The 17,712-nt window shown below is 38.6% G+C and overlaps 1 protein-coding gene across 1 annotated transcript; it reads left to right on the forward strand.

Moving 5' to 3' along the window:
* Positions 1-15: 15 nt before the first annotated feature.
* On the forward strand, positions 16-2,169 carry LOC127068094 (ubiquitin-like-conjugating enzyme ATG3). The gene is made up of 6 exons (XM_051003787.1): positions 16-374; positions 505-693; positions 760-1,008; positions 1,092-1,241; positions 1,356-1,483; positions 1,574-2,169. Exons 1-6 carry the CDS (start codon positions 303-305, stop codon positions 1,728-1,730), a joined length of 945 nt encoding a protein of 314 aa, XP_050859744.1. The 5' UTR covers positions 16-302; the 3' UTR covers positions 1,731-2,169.
* The last annotated feature ends 15,543 nt before the right edge of the window (positions 2,170-17,712 follow it).

Consider the following 17,712-nt stretch of genomic DNA (forward strand, 5'->3'; position numbering starts at 1 on the left):
TTTAGTGCGACGGATCTTTCCATTAGAAATCACCCTAATATTCTAACGAATAGCCAGCTGTAATTCTGTCATGCGAAGTCACGTACGAATGAAAGGTTGTGGTACGAATCGATAGCAGTGAAAAAGCGACAGGCAAAAGAAAGCGTTTCGTTTATGTATTGTCTAATACTGTCATAAAAAATCGGCAGACCTGTTTATTTAATACCGGCATGCACTGTGATTTTTTGTGAATAATAAATTAGATTGTTATATTTTCAAAACAGAATCATTCGTTGATAAGAAACTACACGAATTTGTCTATAATGCAAAGTGTTATAAATTCTGTAAAAGGTACAGCATTGGGTGTCGCAGAATACTTAACCCCTGTGTTAAAGGTATAATCTCCTATTTTCTTTCATACTATTTGTTTTTCTAAACAATTATAAAAATAAATTTTCATCAAATATTATCATAATAATTTCGATGATTATATCAACATAATTCTGATATTTTTTGATTTCCTAGGAAAGTAAGTTTAGAGAAACAGGTGTATTGACACCAGAAGAATTTGTAGCTGCTGGTGATCATCTTGTACATCATTGTCCTACTTGGCAATGGGCTACAGGCGATGAAGATAGAGCAAAGTCATATTTGCCAAAAGAAAAACAATTTTTACTTACTCGTAATGTTCCTTGTACACGCAGATGTAAACAGGTATTAGTTATATATTTACATTGTTATTAATTGAGAATACATATGATTTCTTTCATTTAAATTTAGATTGAGTACAGCAAAGAACAAGAATGTATTATAGAAGCTGATGATCCAGAAGGTGGATGGGTTGATACTCATCACTTTGATACAACTCTAGGTGGTATAGATGACAGAGTAACAGAAATGACATTAGAAGAAAATCAACCGATTCAATCATTAGATGAAAATGATTCTTGTGAAGGTGATGAAGATGATGAAGAAGCTGCTGATATGGAAGCATTTGAAATAAGTGGCATGCTTGATGAACAAGACAAGGTACAAGAAACGTACTAAATATTTCATTAATATATCATGTAATTATTTACAAATTAATATATTATTTTGATGAATTGTTGTAGTTTACTGCTGAGACTTCAAAAAAGATTGCAAAAGAAAAAACAGAATTGTTTTCTGAAGGAGAAATTATCCATACACGCACCTATGATTTATACATTACCTATGATAAATATTACCAAACACCTCGATTGTGGCTTTGTGGTTATGATGAGGTTAGTCTATTAAAACAGACACACACACACACACACACACACACATACTCAATTAAACATTTTTTTATAATTAGTAATTAATTCAATAAAATTACTACTTAAATTATTTTGTAGAATCGAAAGCCACTTACGGTAGAAAAAATGTATGAAGATGTTAGTCAAGATCATGCTAAAAAAACTGTGACGATGGAAATACATCCTCATTTACCTGGACCACCAATGGCTTCTGTTCATCCATGCAGGTATTAATTACATGCCATCTAATTAAGCAACAATATTATTTAAAATTTTTATACAAATGGGTTATATTTTCCATTGTAATATGTACATAGACATGCTGAAGTGATGAAGAAAATTGTAGAAACAGTAATGGAGGGTGGCCGGGAACTTGGTGTCCATATGTATCTCATAATATTTTTAAAATTCGTACAATCTGTTATACCTACGATTGAATATGATTATACCCAAAATTTTATGCTAACAGCATAAACATACATAACTAGTTAAGTGTATTACAAACTTATAAATATGGCTATGTAATGCAAACGTATATACGTCAATGTCAATTATGATTATACTCGACTTAATGAATTTACTTGCACATAAGTAATCATAATTGGAATTCTTTATATACGTATCAAATTTAATGTATGTTTATCTTAAAAAATGTTTAATGTTATAAATCTTAAAAGCCTGCTACTCTATTATTTTTCTATAAGAAATACTCACAATTGCTTTGTTATATAATTCTTTGTATGCATTTGAAACATATATCCAACGATGGATGTAATTAATTATGCCAATTTAGAATTTATTCTTCATGTTCGTCTTTGTCAGCTAATGAGAAACTATGTAATCTACTTACTCTATCATTGGAGAAGTTCTAACATTGTAATTGGATGAGTTAAATAAAATTTGAATAAATTTTTATATGACTTAAAAATTATGCATAATACTAAGAAGTATTTGTGATATGATTTAGTTTTAATTATGTACATTGTTCTAAAAACTCATATTTGCAGCTAGTGCAAAAAATGTATTACAACATTTCATTTTTGTTATATATACCATAGTACAAATCAATAAATTACCGTTTTGTTATAAAATTTGGATATTGGATATTACGATAACACTAGCATCAAAATCTTCATATTTTTATCCAACTTCCAAAGTTATTTAGCCCTACAATATTTAAAACAATTTGGGAAGGGTTTATCATTTGATTCTGATGTTAAAAACAGGTTTCTTTTTTTAATTGAATGTATGACAGAAATTTTTGTATATAATATATTTTTTTTTTACAAATAATGGCATTAATAAAGAAATTAGAATGTTTCAGTGTATTTTTTGAAGAAATTATTTTATAATTCCACTATATCTAAGGTGTTTATCTATTAATATACAACACAATGTAAAGTATAAGTACATTAATGTTTAATTAGAATTAGAAAGAAAAGATTTTGGAAACGCACTGAAATATGCAGCCATTCGCCCGGTAGTACTTGAGTTATATAGTTTAGACTTAGATTTGCATATTTCGCAAGCACTACCGACCCAGGTCCCACCGCGTGGAGGTAGCTGCATCTGGGGACCCACGGGCTAACGGTGACTCTACTTTTTACTACTTCTACTACTATCAAGAAAGCAAAGCAACGGGGCGACCTCCACTCCCGACGAATTCAAGCCTCCAAACGCTAAAATTGCAGCCCCATGCGTCTCCGCATTTGGGAACCGACTTACGCATAGCTCAACTATCCAACATCGGAAGCTTCGATCACCACTTGAGCACACCCGATTGTGCTTCGCGACAAACGCCGGAACCCAAGATTGAATCCTACCGCACTCACAGATACTTACGCGAGTATTCCGGTAACACTCACGCGAGTATGTTGAGTACGTAAGAGCCAATTTTGGACTTAATCGCGCCCGAGAACACCAACGCCTATGCCAGCCGACATAAGCGAGTGTCCTTCTATCTTGCCCGAACGGGAGAAAAGAAATCCTTCTACGTCAGAGGTAGAAAGACTCTTTAAACACCCGTATAAAAATCTAAGTCCCTCCATGGTCCTTGGGTGACGCAACGATTGCTGCACCTGGAAATAAACGGACTAACGAGGATTCTACTCTAAAATCCACGAACCGAAATGCCTTTCCGCTTCGGGAGCTTCGAGCTTCTCAGCAAACTGGAGATGTATAAAACCCCGCTTACAGATTGCTCCACCGTCCACACCGTCGGCTTCAAACATTTCGAGACACGACCGGTCGTGTCTATATTTCGATATTTTAAAAAACGAAGTCCTCGGTAGGACTAAATCTCGCGATCGCGAACACCCACGCGCGTGCCGGCCGTCGCGCGCCTGAGTGTTTTCCCTATCATTCGCGTACGAAAGCAAGGAGACATACCCTCCCAGCATATAATAAAAATTATATGCGGAGAGGTTCCTTTAACTTCCGTATAAAAATCCCAGGATGATAGGTCCAGCGGTCACCTAACTTGAAACAGAAAAAGAATAAAAGATAAAGAGTTAATTATATGCAAAAATAATATGCAATATTATATGAAAAAAGCCATTTATATAAAAATATACATTTGAAATCAAAATGCAATTAAACAATAGTATTAATAATTAATAAATAAATTAATGATTAAGTAAAATAAATAAAAAACAAATATACTATTAAAACTTCCCTGTAAAAATTTAATTTCACGATGATTGATCCCTCGGTGATCGGTCTCTCGATGATCTAACCTGAAACAGAAAAAGGATGAAAGAAGAAGAGCAAAGGGAAAAGAGAAAAAAGAAAAGAGCGGAAGAAAAGAAGAGAAGAAACGAAGAAAAGTGTCTGTGAGAAAGATAGAATTCAGACAAATGGATAAGTATCTCGAAGATCATTTCAGTAGATAAAAATCAGAGTACCATAAATGAGTTTAATTTTTCCCTAGTGAAAGAACGAAACCCGCACAGAAGCCCACGCCCGAGGGCCCCTCCCAAGGGTCCCACCCGAGAGAAGTTAAAATAATTAATCTCGAATAATTGCTTCAATTATTATATAGATATTGAATAAATGAAAGGGTATATAATAAATAAAAATGTAGAGTAATTCAATAAATAAATTTCACGAAAAACGATCACTTGATGATTTGTCTCTCGATGATTGATGTCTCCATCATCTAACTTGAAACAGAAAAAGAATAAAAGAAGAAGAGTTTAAGAGAATTATTATAAATAATAATTAATAAAAGTGAATAAGAATAAATAGGAAAGACAGCGATACAAAAGTTTTCCGCACGTTTCTCTACTAAATTATTTTAGAATATTGCTACATTTAATTTATCTATCTCTCGACATATGATTAACACTGGAAAATATAATGAATTTAATATCTAGTTAGAATTAAAAGGAAGAGATTTTGGAAAAACATTGAAATATGCAGCCATTCGCCCGGTAGTACTTGCGTTCTAACTAAATTATATTTATAATTTAGTTATAGATTTTAGATACTATATATAATTTAGTTACAGATTTTAGATATAATTGAGACATAGATTTCAATATATATGGCAAGTACTACCGACCCAGGTCCCACCGCGTGGAGGTAGCTGCATCTAGGGACCCACGGGCTAACGGGGGCTCTACTCTAAAATTCGCGTGACCGGCGTGATCAAATGATCGGCGTTCTATAAAACGAAGTCCCCGGTAGGACTTTTAATCGCGCCCGATACTCCCGGGAGTGTTATAATAACGGTGACTCTACTCTAAGATCGCGTTCGCGGCGTTCACGCACCAACCGAGAATTCAGGCGGCTAACTGGAGGAGGGTCAGTCCACGCTTACGGATAGCAATCCATACCGCTCGGTAGCACACGAACCGACACACGACCGGTCATTATTCGGTTTAGCAATCAAACGAAGTCCATTACCGTAGGACTTTTATTCGCGCCCGAGAACACCACGTCTGTGCCCGCCGACACAGGCGTGAGAGTTCTTCCTATCTTACCCGTATTCGCGTCTAGCAATCGATTATGAAACGGACCTTTGGACGATATATCGGAACCTCGCCGATATATCGAAATCCGCGAAGAAGAGGAAAAGAAGAAGAGAAAGAGAGCCGGAACATGCGCGCACGTGAATCCGATAAAACTCAGAAGAATAGAAAGAAAGGATATCCGGAAGTTATAATGAAACACCTGCGAAAACGATGAAATTGAATTAGAAAAGATGGTCCGAACCAAAACCAGAGTACCAAAATCGAGTTGGATTTTTCGATACTGAAAGAAGGAGACCCGCACAGAAGCCCACGCCCATGAGCCCCACCCATGGGACCCTCCCGAGAGAATAATTGTTCAATTATTACGTATCTATGCGTTTTAATGAAAAGAAGTGACCGTGCGCTTATTGCCGAATATACGGAAAATGTAAGAACCGATGCAAAATGTACGTACTTCGATGTTTAAGTTGAAATTACAAAGAAAATATTTTGGAAAAAGAACTCTTCGAAAACGCAGCCATTCGCTCGGCAATACTTGCATTTCATAGGTTTCTGAAACAACACAAGTAATTCCGACCCAGGTCCCACCGCGTGGAGGTTGCTGCACTTGGAGACCCACGGTCTAACGGGGACTCTACTCTAAAATCCACGATCCGAGATGCCTTTCCGCTTCGGGAGCTTCGGGCTTCTCAGCAAACTGGAGATGTATAAAACCCCGCTTACAGATTGCTCCACTGTCCACACCGTCGGCTTCAGACATCTCGAGACACGACCGGTCGTGTCTATATTTCGATTTCAAAAATCAAAACGTAGTCCTCGGTAGGACTTTTTCTCGCGTTCGCGAACACCCACGCGCGTGCCGGCCGTCACGCACGTGAGTGTTTTCCCTATCATTCGCGTACGGAAGCAAGGAGACATACCCTCCCTACATATAACAAGAATTATATGCAGAGAGGTTCCATTAACTTCCGTGTAAAAATCCCACGATGATCCGTCCCTCGATCACCTAATCTGAAACAAAAGAAAAATAAAAGAAGAAATAAATGTAAGAATAAAAATTAAATATAAGAGCAAAAATTATATGCAAAAAGACATTTATATTCAAGAACTTCCCTGTAAAAATTTAATTTTACGATGATCGGCCCCTGGATCACCTGACCTGAAACAGGAGAAGAATAGATATAATAGTAAAAGATAGATATAATAGCAAAAATTAAAAAGATAATAATAATTAAATATAAGAGCAAAAATGAAAAAGATAATAAAAATTAAATATAAGAGTAAAAATTATATGCAAAATTATATACAAAAAGACATTTATATTCAAAATCTTCCCTGTAAAAATTTAATTTGACGATGAACGGTCCCTGGATGATCGCTCCCTTGATGATCTAAACTGAAATAGAAAAAGAATGAAAGAAAAAGAGAAATGGAAGAGAAAGAAAAAGAAAAGGGGAGAAGAAAAGAAAAAATGAGAAAAAGCTGTAGAAAATGCCGAGACGGCAGCCCGCACAAAGGCCCACACCCGAGGGCCCCTCCCAAGGGTCCCACCCGAGATCAGTCATTAATAAAAATTAATAAAAGTAATTAATAAAATGAATAACAGGATAATATTATTAATGAAAGTATGTAATTAATAAAAGAAAATAAGAATAAATAGGAACGAAAGAGAACATAAGTGCGGCAGAAAAGTATGTGCGTTTTCTTAGAAAATTAACTTAGAATTTTGATATATTCAATTTATTTATATGCCGAAATCTAACTAACAATTTAAAATGTAATTAATTTAACATCTAATTCATATTAGACAGAAAAGAGACTTTGAAAACATCGAAATATGCAGCCATCCGCCCGGTAGTACTTGCGTTGTATAATTATATATATAATTTAGTTATAGATTTTACATTTTACTTAAACATTGATTTCGATATTTCGCAAGTACTACCGACCCAGGTCCCACCGCGTGGAGGTAGCTGCATCTGGGGACCCACGAACTAACGGGGACTCTACTCTCTAAGATTCGCGAGACCGGTGTGAGCAAATAATCGCCGAACAAATAAAACGAAGTCCTCGGTAGGACTTTTAATCGCGCTCGGACACTCACGTGAGTGTCCGAATGACTCTACTTCAAAATACGCATTACCGGCGTAATCTTATCTATATATTAAGCAAGTAAAACTAAGTCCACGGTAGGACACTTAATTCGCGCCCGAACACTCACGTGGTGTTAGTACAACGGTAACTCTACTCTAAAATACGCGTTCCCGGTATTCGCGAGGTAACATGAGCGAACAGAGACATCGAGTCCGCAACGGTATCCTACTAGGGATGACGTTGAGGCCGTCAGCCTCGGATGCCCACATCCCGCCTTTAAGCACGACCGTCCGTGCCTTTCGCATTTCGAACATTAAAACGAGGTCCACGGTAGGACCTTTAATCGCGCCCGAACACTCACGTGAGCGTTAGAATAACGGTGACTCTACTCTAATTCGCGGTCCCGCGGGGTTGCATACACCTCACCATGGACTCAGGTGACTATAGATATAAGGTGGGTCAGTCAACGGACTGAACATCCTTACAAATAGCCATAAACCATCCTCCTCAGTAGCACATAGACCGTCTCACTCTACAGTCATCCGATGACCGTATCACGACCGGTCATTTATTCGGTTTTAGCAATCAAACGAAGTCCATTATCGTAGGACTTTTAATCGCGCCCGAGAACACCACGCCTGTGTCCGCCGACACACGCACAAATGTTCTTTTTATCCTACCCGTATTCGCGCCTAACGATGGATTATGAACCGAACCATTCGACGATACATCGGACCTTTGCCGATATATCGAAAACTGTGAAGAAGAGGAGAAGAAGAAGAGAAAGAGAAGAAAAGGAAGCCGGAACGTGCGCGCATGTTAAAACGATAGAACTTGGAAGAAAAGAGAGAAAAGAATACCTGTAAGATGGAATGAAACACGTATGCATGTGAAAAAGATGGAATTGAAAGGAAGAGAAGAGAAGAGAAAAGAAAAGAAAAGAAAAGGAATGATGGATCCGATCAAAACCAGAGTACGAAACTCAAGCTCGATTTTTCGGTACTGAAAGAAGACCCGCACAGAAGCCCACGCCCATGAGCCCCACCCATGGGACCCACCCGAGAGAAACCATAATAATCAATCTCGATTAATTATTACATTATAGAGCTATGCGTTTCAATGAATAGGAATAACTGTAAACTTATTGCTGAATATAAAAGTGTAAGAAAGAATGTAAAATGTACGTTCTTCGATATTCAATTTCGAATTACATAGAGGAAATTTTAGAAAAGCCTTAAAGAACGCAGCCATTCGCTCGGCAATACTTGCACACCACAAGATTTTGACGAAACGCAAGTACTTCCGACCCAGGTCCCACAGCGTGGAGGTTGCTGCAGTTAGAGACCCGCGGACTAACGGTGACTCTACTTTTTACTACTTCTACTACTATCAAGAAAGCAAAGCAACGGGGCGACTTCCACTCCCGACGAATTCAAGCCTCCAAACGCTAAAATTGCAGCCCCATGCGTCTCCGCATTTGGGAACCGACTTACGCATAACTCAACTATCCAACATCGGAAGCTTCGATCACCACTTGAGCACACCCGATTGTGCTTCGCGACAAACGCCGGAACCCAAGATCGAATCCTACCGCACTCACAGATACTTACGCGAGTATTCCGGTAACACTCACGCGAGTATGTTGAGTACGTAAGAGCCAATTTTGGACTTAATCGCGCCCGAGAACACCAACGCCTATGCCAGCCGACATAAGCGAGTGTCCTTCTATCTTGCCCGAACGGGAGAAAAGAAATCCTTCTACGCCAGAGGTAGAAAGACTCTTTAAACACCCGTATAAAAATCTAAGTCCCTCCATGGTCCTTGGGTGACGCAACGATTGCTGCACCTGGAAATAAACGGACTAACGAGGATTCTACTCTAAAATCCACGAACCGAAATGCCTTTCCGCTTCGGGAGCTTCGAGCTTCTCAGCAAACTGGAGATGTATAAAACCCCGCTTACAGATTGCTCCACCGTCCACACCGTCGGCTTCAAACATTTCGAGACACGACCGGTCGTGTCTATATTTCGATATTTTAAAAAACGAAGTCCTCGGTAGGACTAAATCTCGCGATCGCGAACACCCACGCGCGTGCCGGCCGTCACGCGCCTGAGTGTTTTCCCTATCATTCGCGTACGGAAGCAAGGAGACATACCCTCCCAGCATATAATAAAAATTATATGCGGAGAGGTTCCATTAACTTCCGTGTAAAAATCCCGCGATGTTAGGTCCGACGATCACCTAACTTGAAACAGAAAAACAGGTAATTATATGCAAAAATAATATGCAATATTATATGCAAAAAGCCATTTATATATAAATATATATTTAAAATCAAATTATAATTAAACAATAATATTACTAATTAAAAAATAAATTAATGAATAAATAAAATAAAAAAAAACAAATAAGATTAAAATTTTGCTGTAAAAATTAATTTCATGATGATCGGTCCTTCGATGATCTAACCTGAAACAGTAAAAAAGTAAAAGAAAGAAGATACCAGAAGAAGAAAGGAAAAAGAGAAACGAAGAAAAGATACACGAAATGTGCGCGTGAGAAAGATGGAATTCGGAACACTTGGATAAGTATCTCGAAAATCATGTCACCCGACGAAAATTAGATTACTACATTTCAGTTCGATTCTTCTGTACTGAAAGAAAGAAACCCGCCTAAGGCCCACACCCAAGGGCCCCTCCCAAGGGTCCCACCCGAAACTAGTCATAAATAAAAGTTAATAAAACTAATTAATATAATAAAGAAAAGGATATAATTCTAATAATTAAGAAAAGTATATAATTATTAAAAGTAAATTTCGAATAAATGGGAACGACAGGGAACATAAGTTCTTTTCAGAAAATTAATTTATAATTTTGATATATTCCATTTATTCATCTGTGGAAATATAACTAACAATTTAAAATGTAATTAATTTGACGTCTGATTAAAATTAAACAGAAGAGAAATTTTGGAAAAACATTGAAATACGCAGCCATTCGCCCGGTAGTACTTGCGTTCTAACTAAATTATATTTATAATTTAGTTATAGATTTTAGATACTATATATAATTTAGTTACAGATTTTAGATATAATTCAGACATAGATTTCAATATATATGGCAAGTACTACCGACCCAGGTCCCACCGCGTGGAGGTAGCTGCATCTAGGGACCCACGGGCTAACGGGGGCTCTACTCTAAAATTCGCGTGACCGGCGTGATCAAATGATCGGCGTTCTATAAAACGAAGTCCCCGGTAGGACTTTTAATCGCGCCCGATACTCCCGGGAGTGTTATAATAACGGTGACTCTACTCTAAGATCGCGTTCGCGGCGTCCACGCACCAACCGAGAATTCAGGCGGCTAACTGGAGGAGGGTCAGTCCACGCTTACGGATAGCAATCCATACCGCTCGGTAGCACACGAACCGACACACGACCGGTCATTATTCGGTTTAGCAATCAAACGAAGTCCATTACCGTAGGACTTTTATTCGCGCCCGAGAACACCACGTCTGTGCCCGCCGACACAGGCGTGAGAGTTCTTCCTATCTTACCCGTATTCGCGTCTAGCAATCGATTATGAAACGGACCTTTGGACGATATATCGGAACCTCGCCGATATATCGAAATCCGCGAAGAAGAGGAAAGGAAGAAGAGAAAGAGAGCCGGAACATGCGCGCACGTGAGTCCGATAAAACTCAGAAGAATAGAAAGAAAGGATATCCGGAAGTTATAATGAAACACCTGCGAAAACGATGAAATTGAATTAGAAAAGATGGTCCGAACCAAAACCAGAGTACCAAAATCGAGTTGGATTTTTCGATACTGAAAGAAGGAGACCCGCACAGAAGCCCACGCCCATGAGCCCCACCCATGGGACCCTCCCGAGAGAATAATTGTTCAATTATTACGTATCTATGCGTTTTAATGAAAAGAAGTGACCGTGCGCTTATTGCCGAATATACGGAAAATGTAAGAACCGATGCAAAATGTACGTACTTCGATGTTTAAGTTGAAATTACAAAGAAAATATTTTGGAAAAAGAACTCTTCGAAAACGCAGCCATTCGCTCGGCAATACTTGCATTTCATAGGTTTCTGAAACAACACAAGTAATTCCGACCCAGGTCCCACCGCGTGGAGGTTGCTGCACTTGGAGACCCACGGTCTAACGGGGACTCTACTCTAAAATCCACGATCCGAGATGCCTTTCCGCTTCGGGAGCTTCGGGCTTCTCAGCAAACTGGAGATGTATAAAACCCCGCTTACAGATTGCTCCACTGTCCACACCGTCGGCTTCAGACATCTCGAGACACGACCGGTCGTGTCTATATTTCGATTTCAAAAATCAAAACGCAGTCCTCGGTAGGACTTTTTCTCGCGTTCGCGAACACCCACGCGCGTGCCGGCCGTCACGCACGTGAGTGTTTTCCCTATCATTCGCGTACGGAAGCAAGGAGACATACCCTCCCTACATATAACAAGAATTATATGCAGAGAGGTTCCATTAACTTCCGTGTAAAAATCCCACGATGATCCGTCTCTCGATCACCTAATCTGAAACAGAGGAGGAATAAAAGAAGAGATAAATCTAAGAGCAAAAATTTAAAAGATAATAAAACCTAAATGTAAGAGCAGAAATTAAAATGATAAAAATTAAATATAACAGAAAAATTAAAAAGATAATAAAAATTAAATATAAGAGCAAATATTATATACAAAATTATATGCAAAAAGATATTTATATTCAAAAATTTCCCTGTAAAAATTTAGTTTCATGATGATCGGTCCCTCGATGATCTATCCTGAAACAAATCAATGGTCAAGAAACATGAGAGAAAGATATAAAGAAAAGAGAAAAAGAAGAGAAAAACAGAAAAACGAAGAGAAGGAAGTATTTGCGTAAATGTGCGTGACAAGAATAGAATTCCGAAAGATGGAAATGCATCTCGAAGAACGTTTCACTCGCTGAAAATCAGAATACCAAAGTGTATTCGATTTTTCATTAGTGAAAGAACGAAACCCGCCTAAGGCCCACACCCGAGGGCCCCTCCCAAGGGTCCCACCCCATACTAATAATTAATAAAAGTTAATAAAAGTGATTCATGTGGTGAATAAAAGTATATAATTAATGTAATTATCAAAAGAATACAATTAATAAGAGTATATAAGTACGACGGAACAGTTTTCTGTGCGTTCTCTTAGAAAATTAATTAAAATTTTGTTATATTCAAATTTATTTATCTGTGAAAATATAATTAACAATTTAAAATGTAATCAACTTAACGTTTAATTGAACTTAGACAGACGAGAGATATTGTAAAAATATAGAAATATGCAGCCATTCGCCCGGTAATACTTGCGTTTTATAAATATATCTATAATTTAGTTACAGATTTTAGATATAATTGAGACATAGATTTCAATATATATGGCAAGTACTACCGACCCAGGTCCCACCGCGTGGAGGTAGCTGCATCTAGGGACCCACGGGCTAACGGGGGCTCTACTCTAAAATTCGCGTGACCGGCGTGATCAAATAATCGGCGTTCTATAAAACGAAGTCCCCGGTAGGACTTTTAATCGCGCCCGATACTCCCGGGAGTGTTATAATAACGGTGACTCTACTCTAAGATCGCGTTCGCGGCGTCCACGCACCAACCGAGAATTCAGGCGGCTAACTGGAGGAGGGTCAGTCCACGCTTACGGATAGCAATCCATACCGCTCGGCAGCACACGAACCGACACACGACCGGTCATTATTCGGTTTAGCAATCAAACGAAGTCCATTACCGTAGGACTTTTATTCGCGCCCGAGAACACCACGTCTGTGCCCGCCGACACAGGCGTGAGAGTTCTTCCTATCTTACCCGTATTCGCGTCTAGCAATCGATTATGAAACGGACCTTTCGACGATATATGGGAACCTCGCCGATATATCGAAAACCACGAAGAAGAGAAAGAGGAAAAGAAAACCGGAACATGCGCGCACGTGAATACGATAAAACTCGGAAGAATAGAAAGAAAGGATATCCGGAAGTTATAAGGAAACGCATACACGTATGAAAACCATGAAATTAAAATGAAAAGGTGGACATAGAAAAGAAAAGAAAAGGAAAGAGAAAATGAATTCGTCCGAAGTCAGAGTACGAAAATCGAGCTGAATTTTTTGGTACTGAAAGAAGGAAACCCGCACAGAAGCCCACGCCCATGAGCCCAACTCATGGGTCCCACCCGAGGGAAACTATGATAATTAATCTCGAATAATTATTTCGATTATTATCGAGCTATACGTTTCAATGAACTGAAATGACTGTGAATTTACTGCTGAATATACGGAAAGTGTAAGAAAGAATGTAAAATGTACTTCGATATTTAATTTGGAATTACATAGAATAAATTTTAGAAAACCCTTAAAGAACGCAGCCATTCGCTCGGCAATACTTGCACACCATAAGATTTTGACTAAACACAAGTACTTCCGACCCAGGTCCCACCACGTGGAGGTTGCTGCAGTTGGAGACCCACGAGCTAACGGGGTCTCTACTCTAAATTTCGCGTGACCGGCGTGATCAACTAATCGACGTTCAATAAAACGAAGTCCCCGATAGGACTTTTAATCGCGCCCGAACACTCTCGTGAGTGTTACCATAACGGTGACTCTAATTCGCGTTCGCGACGTTCCATGCACTATCCAAGGATTCTGGCGGCTAACTGGAGGAGGGTCAGTCCACGCTTACGGATAGCATACCATACTACTCGGAAGCACATAAACCGACACACGACCAGTCATTTATTCGTCTTAGCAATCAAACGAAGTCCATTACCGTAGGACTTTTATTCGCGCCCGAGAACATCACGTCTGTGCCCGTCGACACACGCGCGTGTGTTCTTCCTATCCTACCCGTATTCCGCGCGGATATAACGAGATTCGCGAAGAAGAGAACAAGAAGAAGAGAAAGAGAAGAAAAGGAGAAGAAAATGAGAAGAGAAGAGAGCCAAAACGTGCGCACATGTGAGAAGAGTGGAGTAGAAAAGAAAAAAAAGAAGAATATCCGTAAGATGCAATGGAACACATGCACGTGTGAAAAAAATGAAATTGGGAAGAAAAGATGGACATAGAAGATCGGTAAACCCGACGAAAACCAGAGTACAAAAATCCAACTCGATTTTTCGGTACAGAAAGAAGGAGACCCGCACAGAAGCCCACGCCCAAGGGCCCATCCCAAGGGACCCACCCGAGAGAAACTATAAGAATTAATCTCGAATAATTATTACATAGCTATGCGTTTCAATAAATGGAAATGACTGTGAATTTAATGCAGAATATATGGAAGATGTAAGAAAGAACGTAAATTGCATGTACTTCGAAATTTAGTTGGAATTCGATAGAGAAGATATTAGAAAAATCTTGAAACATGCAGCCATTCGCTCGATAATACTTGTATCCCATAAGATTTCGACATACCGAAAGTACTACCGACCCAGGTCCCACCGCGTGGAGGTTGCTGCATCTGGAGACCCGCGGACTAACGGTGACTCTACTTTTTACTACTACACTACTATCAAGAAAGCAAAGCAACGGGGCGACCTCCACTCCCGACGAATTCAAGCCTCCAAACGCTAAAATTGCAGCCCCATGCGTCTCCGCATTTGGGAACCGACTTACGCATAGCTCAACTATCCAACATCGGAAGCTTCGATCACCACTTGAGCACACCCGATTGTGCTTCGCGACAAACGCCGGAACCCAAGATTGAATCCTACCGCACTCACAGATACTTACGCGAGTATTCCGGTAACACTCACGCGAGTATGTTGAGTACGTAAGAGCCAATTTTGGACTTAATCGCGCCCGAGAACACCAACGCCTATGCCAGCCGACATAAGCGAGTGTCCTTCTATCTTGCCCGAACGGGAGAAAAGAAATCCTTCTACGCCAGAGGTAGAAAGACTCTTTAAACACCCGTATAAAAATCTAAGTCCCTCCATGGTCCTTGGGTGACGCAACGATTGCTGCACCTGGAAATAAACGGACTAACGAGGATTCTACTCTAAAATCCACGAACCGAAATGCCTTTCCGCTTCGGGAGCTTCGAGCTTCTCAGCAAACTGGAGATGTATAAAACCCCGCTTACAGATTGCTCCACCGTCCACACCGTCGGCTTCAAACATTTCGAGACACGACCGGTCGTGTCTATATTTCGATATTTTAAAAAACGAAGTCCTCGGTAGGACTAAATCTCGCGATCGCGAACACCCACGCGCGTGCCGGCCGTCACGCGCCTGAGTGTTTTCCCTATCATTCGCGTACGGAAGCAAGGAGACATACCCTCCCAGCATATAATAAAAATTATATGCGGAGAGGTTCCTTTAACTTCCGTATAAAAATCCCAGGATGATAGGTCCAGCGGTCACCTAACTTGAAACAGAAAAAGAATAAAAGATAAAGAGTTAATTATATGCAAAAATAATATGCAATATTATATGAAAAAAGCCATTTATATAAAAATATACATTTGAAATCAAAATGCAATTAAACAATAGTATTAATAATTAATAAATAAATTAATGATTAAGTAAAATAAATAAAAAACAAATATACTATTAAAACTTCCCTGTAAAAATTTAATTTCACGATGATTGATCCCTCGGTGATCGGTCTCTCGATGATCTAACCTGAAACAGAAAAAGGATGAAAGAAGAAGAGCAAAGGGAAAAGAGAAAAAAGAAAAGAGCGGAAGAAAAGAAGAGAAGAAACGAAGAAAAGTGTCTGTGAGAAAGATAGAATTCAGAAAAATGGATAAGTATCTCGAAGATCATTTCAGTAGATAAAAATCAGAGTACCGTAAATGAGTTTAATTTTTCCCTAGTGAAAGAACGAAACCCGCACAGAAGCCCACGCCCGAGGGCCCCTCCCAAGGGTCCCACCCGAGAGAAGTTAAAATAATTAATCGCGAATAATTGTTTCAATTATTATATAGATATTGAATAAATGAAAGGGTATATAATAAATAAAAATGTAGAGTAATTCAATAAATAAATTTCACGAAAAACGATCACTTGATGATTTGTCTCTCGATGATTGATGTCTCCATCATCTAACTTGAAACAGAAAAAGAATAAAAGAAGAAGAGTTTAAGAGAATTATTATAAATAATAATTAATAAAAGTGAATAAGAATAAATAGGAAAGACAGCGATACAAAAGTTTTCCGCACGTTTCTCTACTAAATTATTTTAGAATATTGCTACATTTAATTTATCTATCTCTCGAAATATGATTAACACTGGAAAATATAATGAATTTAATATCTAGTTAGAATTAAAAGGAAGAGATTTTCGAAAAGCATTGAAATATGCAGCCATTCGCCCGGTAGTACTTGCGTTTTAACTAAATTATATTTATAATTTAGTTATAGATTTTTGATATAATTTAAAAATAGATTTTAAAACATCGCAAGTATTACCGACCCAGGTCCCACCGCTTGGAGGTTGCTGCATCTGGGGACCCACGGGCTAACGGGGACTCTACTCTAAAATTCGCGTTCGAGATATCTTTCCGCTTCGGGAGTTTTCGGCTTTTCAGAAAATTGGAGATGGACGAGACCCTGATTACGAAAAACTCCACCGTCCACACCGTCAGCTTCAGACATCTCGAGACACGACCGGTCGTGTCTATATTTCGATTTTAAACATTAAAACGTAGTCCTCGGCAGGACTTAATTTCGCGACCGCGAACACTTACGTACGTGATGACCAGCACGTGCGTGAGTGTTTTCCCTATCATTCGCGTACGGAAGCAAGGAGACATACCCTCTCTGAATATAATATCAATTATATGCAGCGAGGTTCCATTAACTTCCGTGTAAAAATCCCTCGATGATTCAGAAACAGAAAAAGAGGAAGTGTAAAAGAAAAAAAAAAAATGAGAATAAGAAGAAGAAACAAAGAGAAGAGGAGAGAAAAGGAGGAAAGGAAGAAAGGAAGCGGAAATATGCATGCGAGTGCGCGAGAGAAAGATAGAATTTAGAACAACGTGTGAATATTTCTAAGATCGCTTTACCCGAGAAAAATCAAAGTACCAAAATCGAGAGAAAGTAGAATAATTAATTTCGAGTAATTAAATTATTATATACCAATCCGTTTCAATAAATAGAAATATATATAATCAATAGAAGTGCATATAATAAATAGAAATACATATAATAAATAGATATGTATGGAATAAATAGAAATATATAATAATTCAAGAATTAAATTTCATGATGATCGTTTCCTCGATGATCCATCCCCCGATGATCCATTCCTTGATGATCTAACCTGAAACAGAAAAAGATTAAAAGAAGAAAAAGGAATAAGACAAGAAGAAAACGAAAAGAAAGAAA

Source organism: Vespula vulgaris, chromosome 12, assembly GCF_905475345.1.
Source record: "Vespula vulgaris chromosome 12, iyVesVulg1.1, whole genome shotgun sequence".
NCBI classification, from domain to species: domain Eukaryota; kingdom Metazoa; phylum Arthropoda; class Insecta; order Hymenoptera; family Vespidae; genus Vespula; species Vespula vulgaris.

Excerpts from the sequence above, each read along its gene's own strand:
- LOC127068094 (XM_051003787.1), top strand. The coding sequence starts at position 303 with ATGCAAAGTGTTATAAATTCTGTAAAAGGTACAGCATTGGGTGTCGCA. Across the intron at positions 375-504 it reads ACTTAACCCCTGTGTTAAAG|GAAAGTAAGTTTAGAGAAAC; the intron begins GTATAATCTCCT and ends TTGATTTCCTAG. Across the intron at positions 694-759 it reads GTACACGCAGATGTAAACAG|ATTGAGTACAGCAAAGAACA; the intron begins GTATTAGTTATA and ends ATTTAAATTTAG.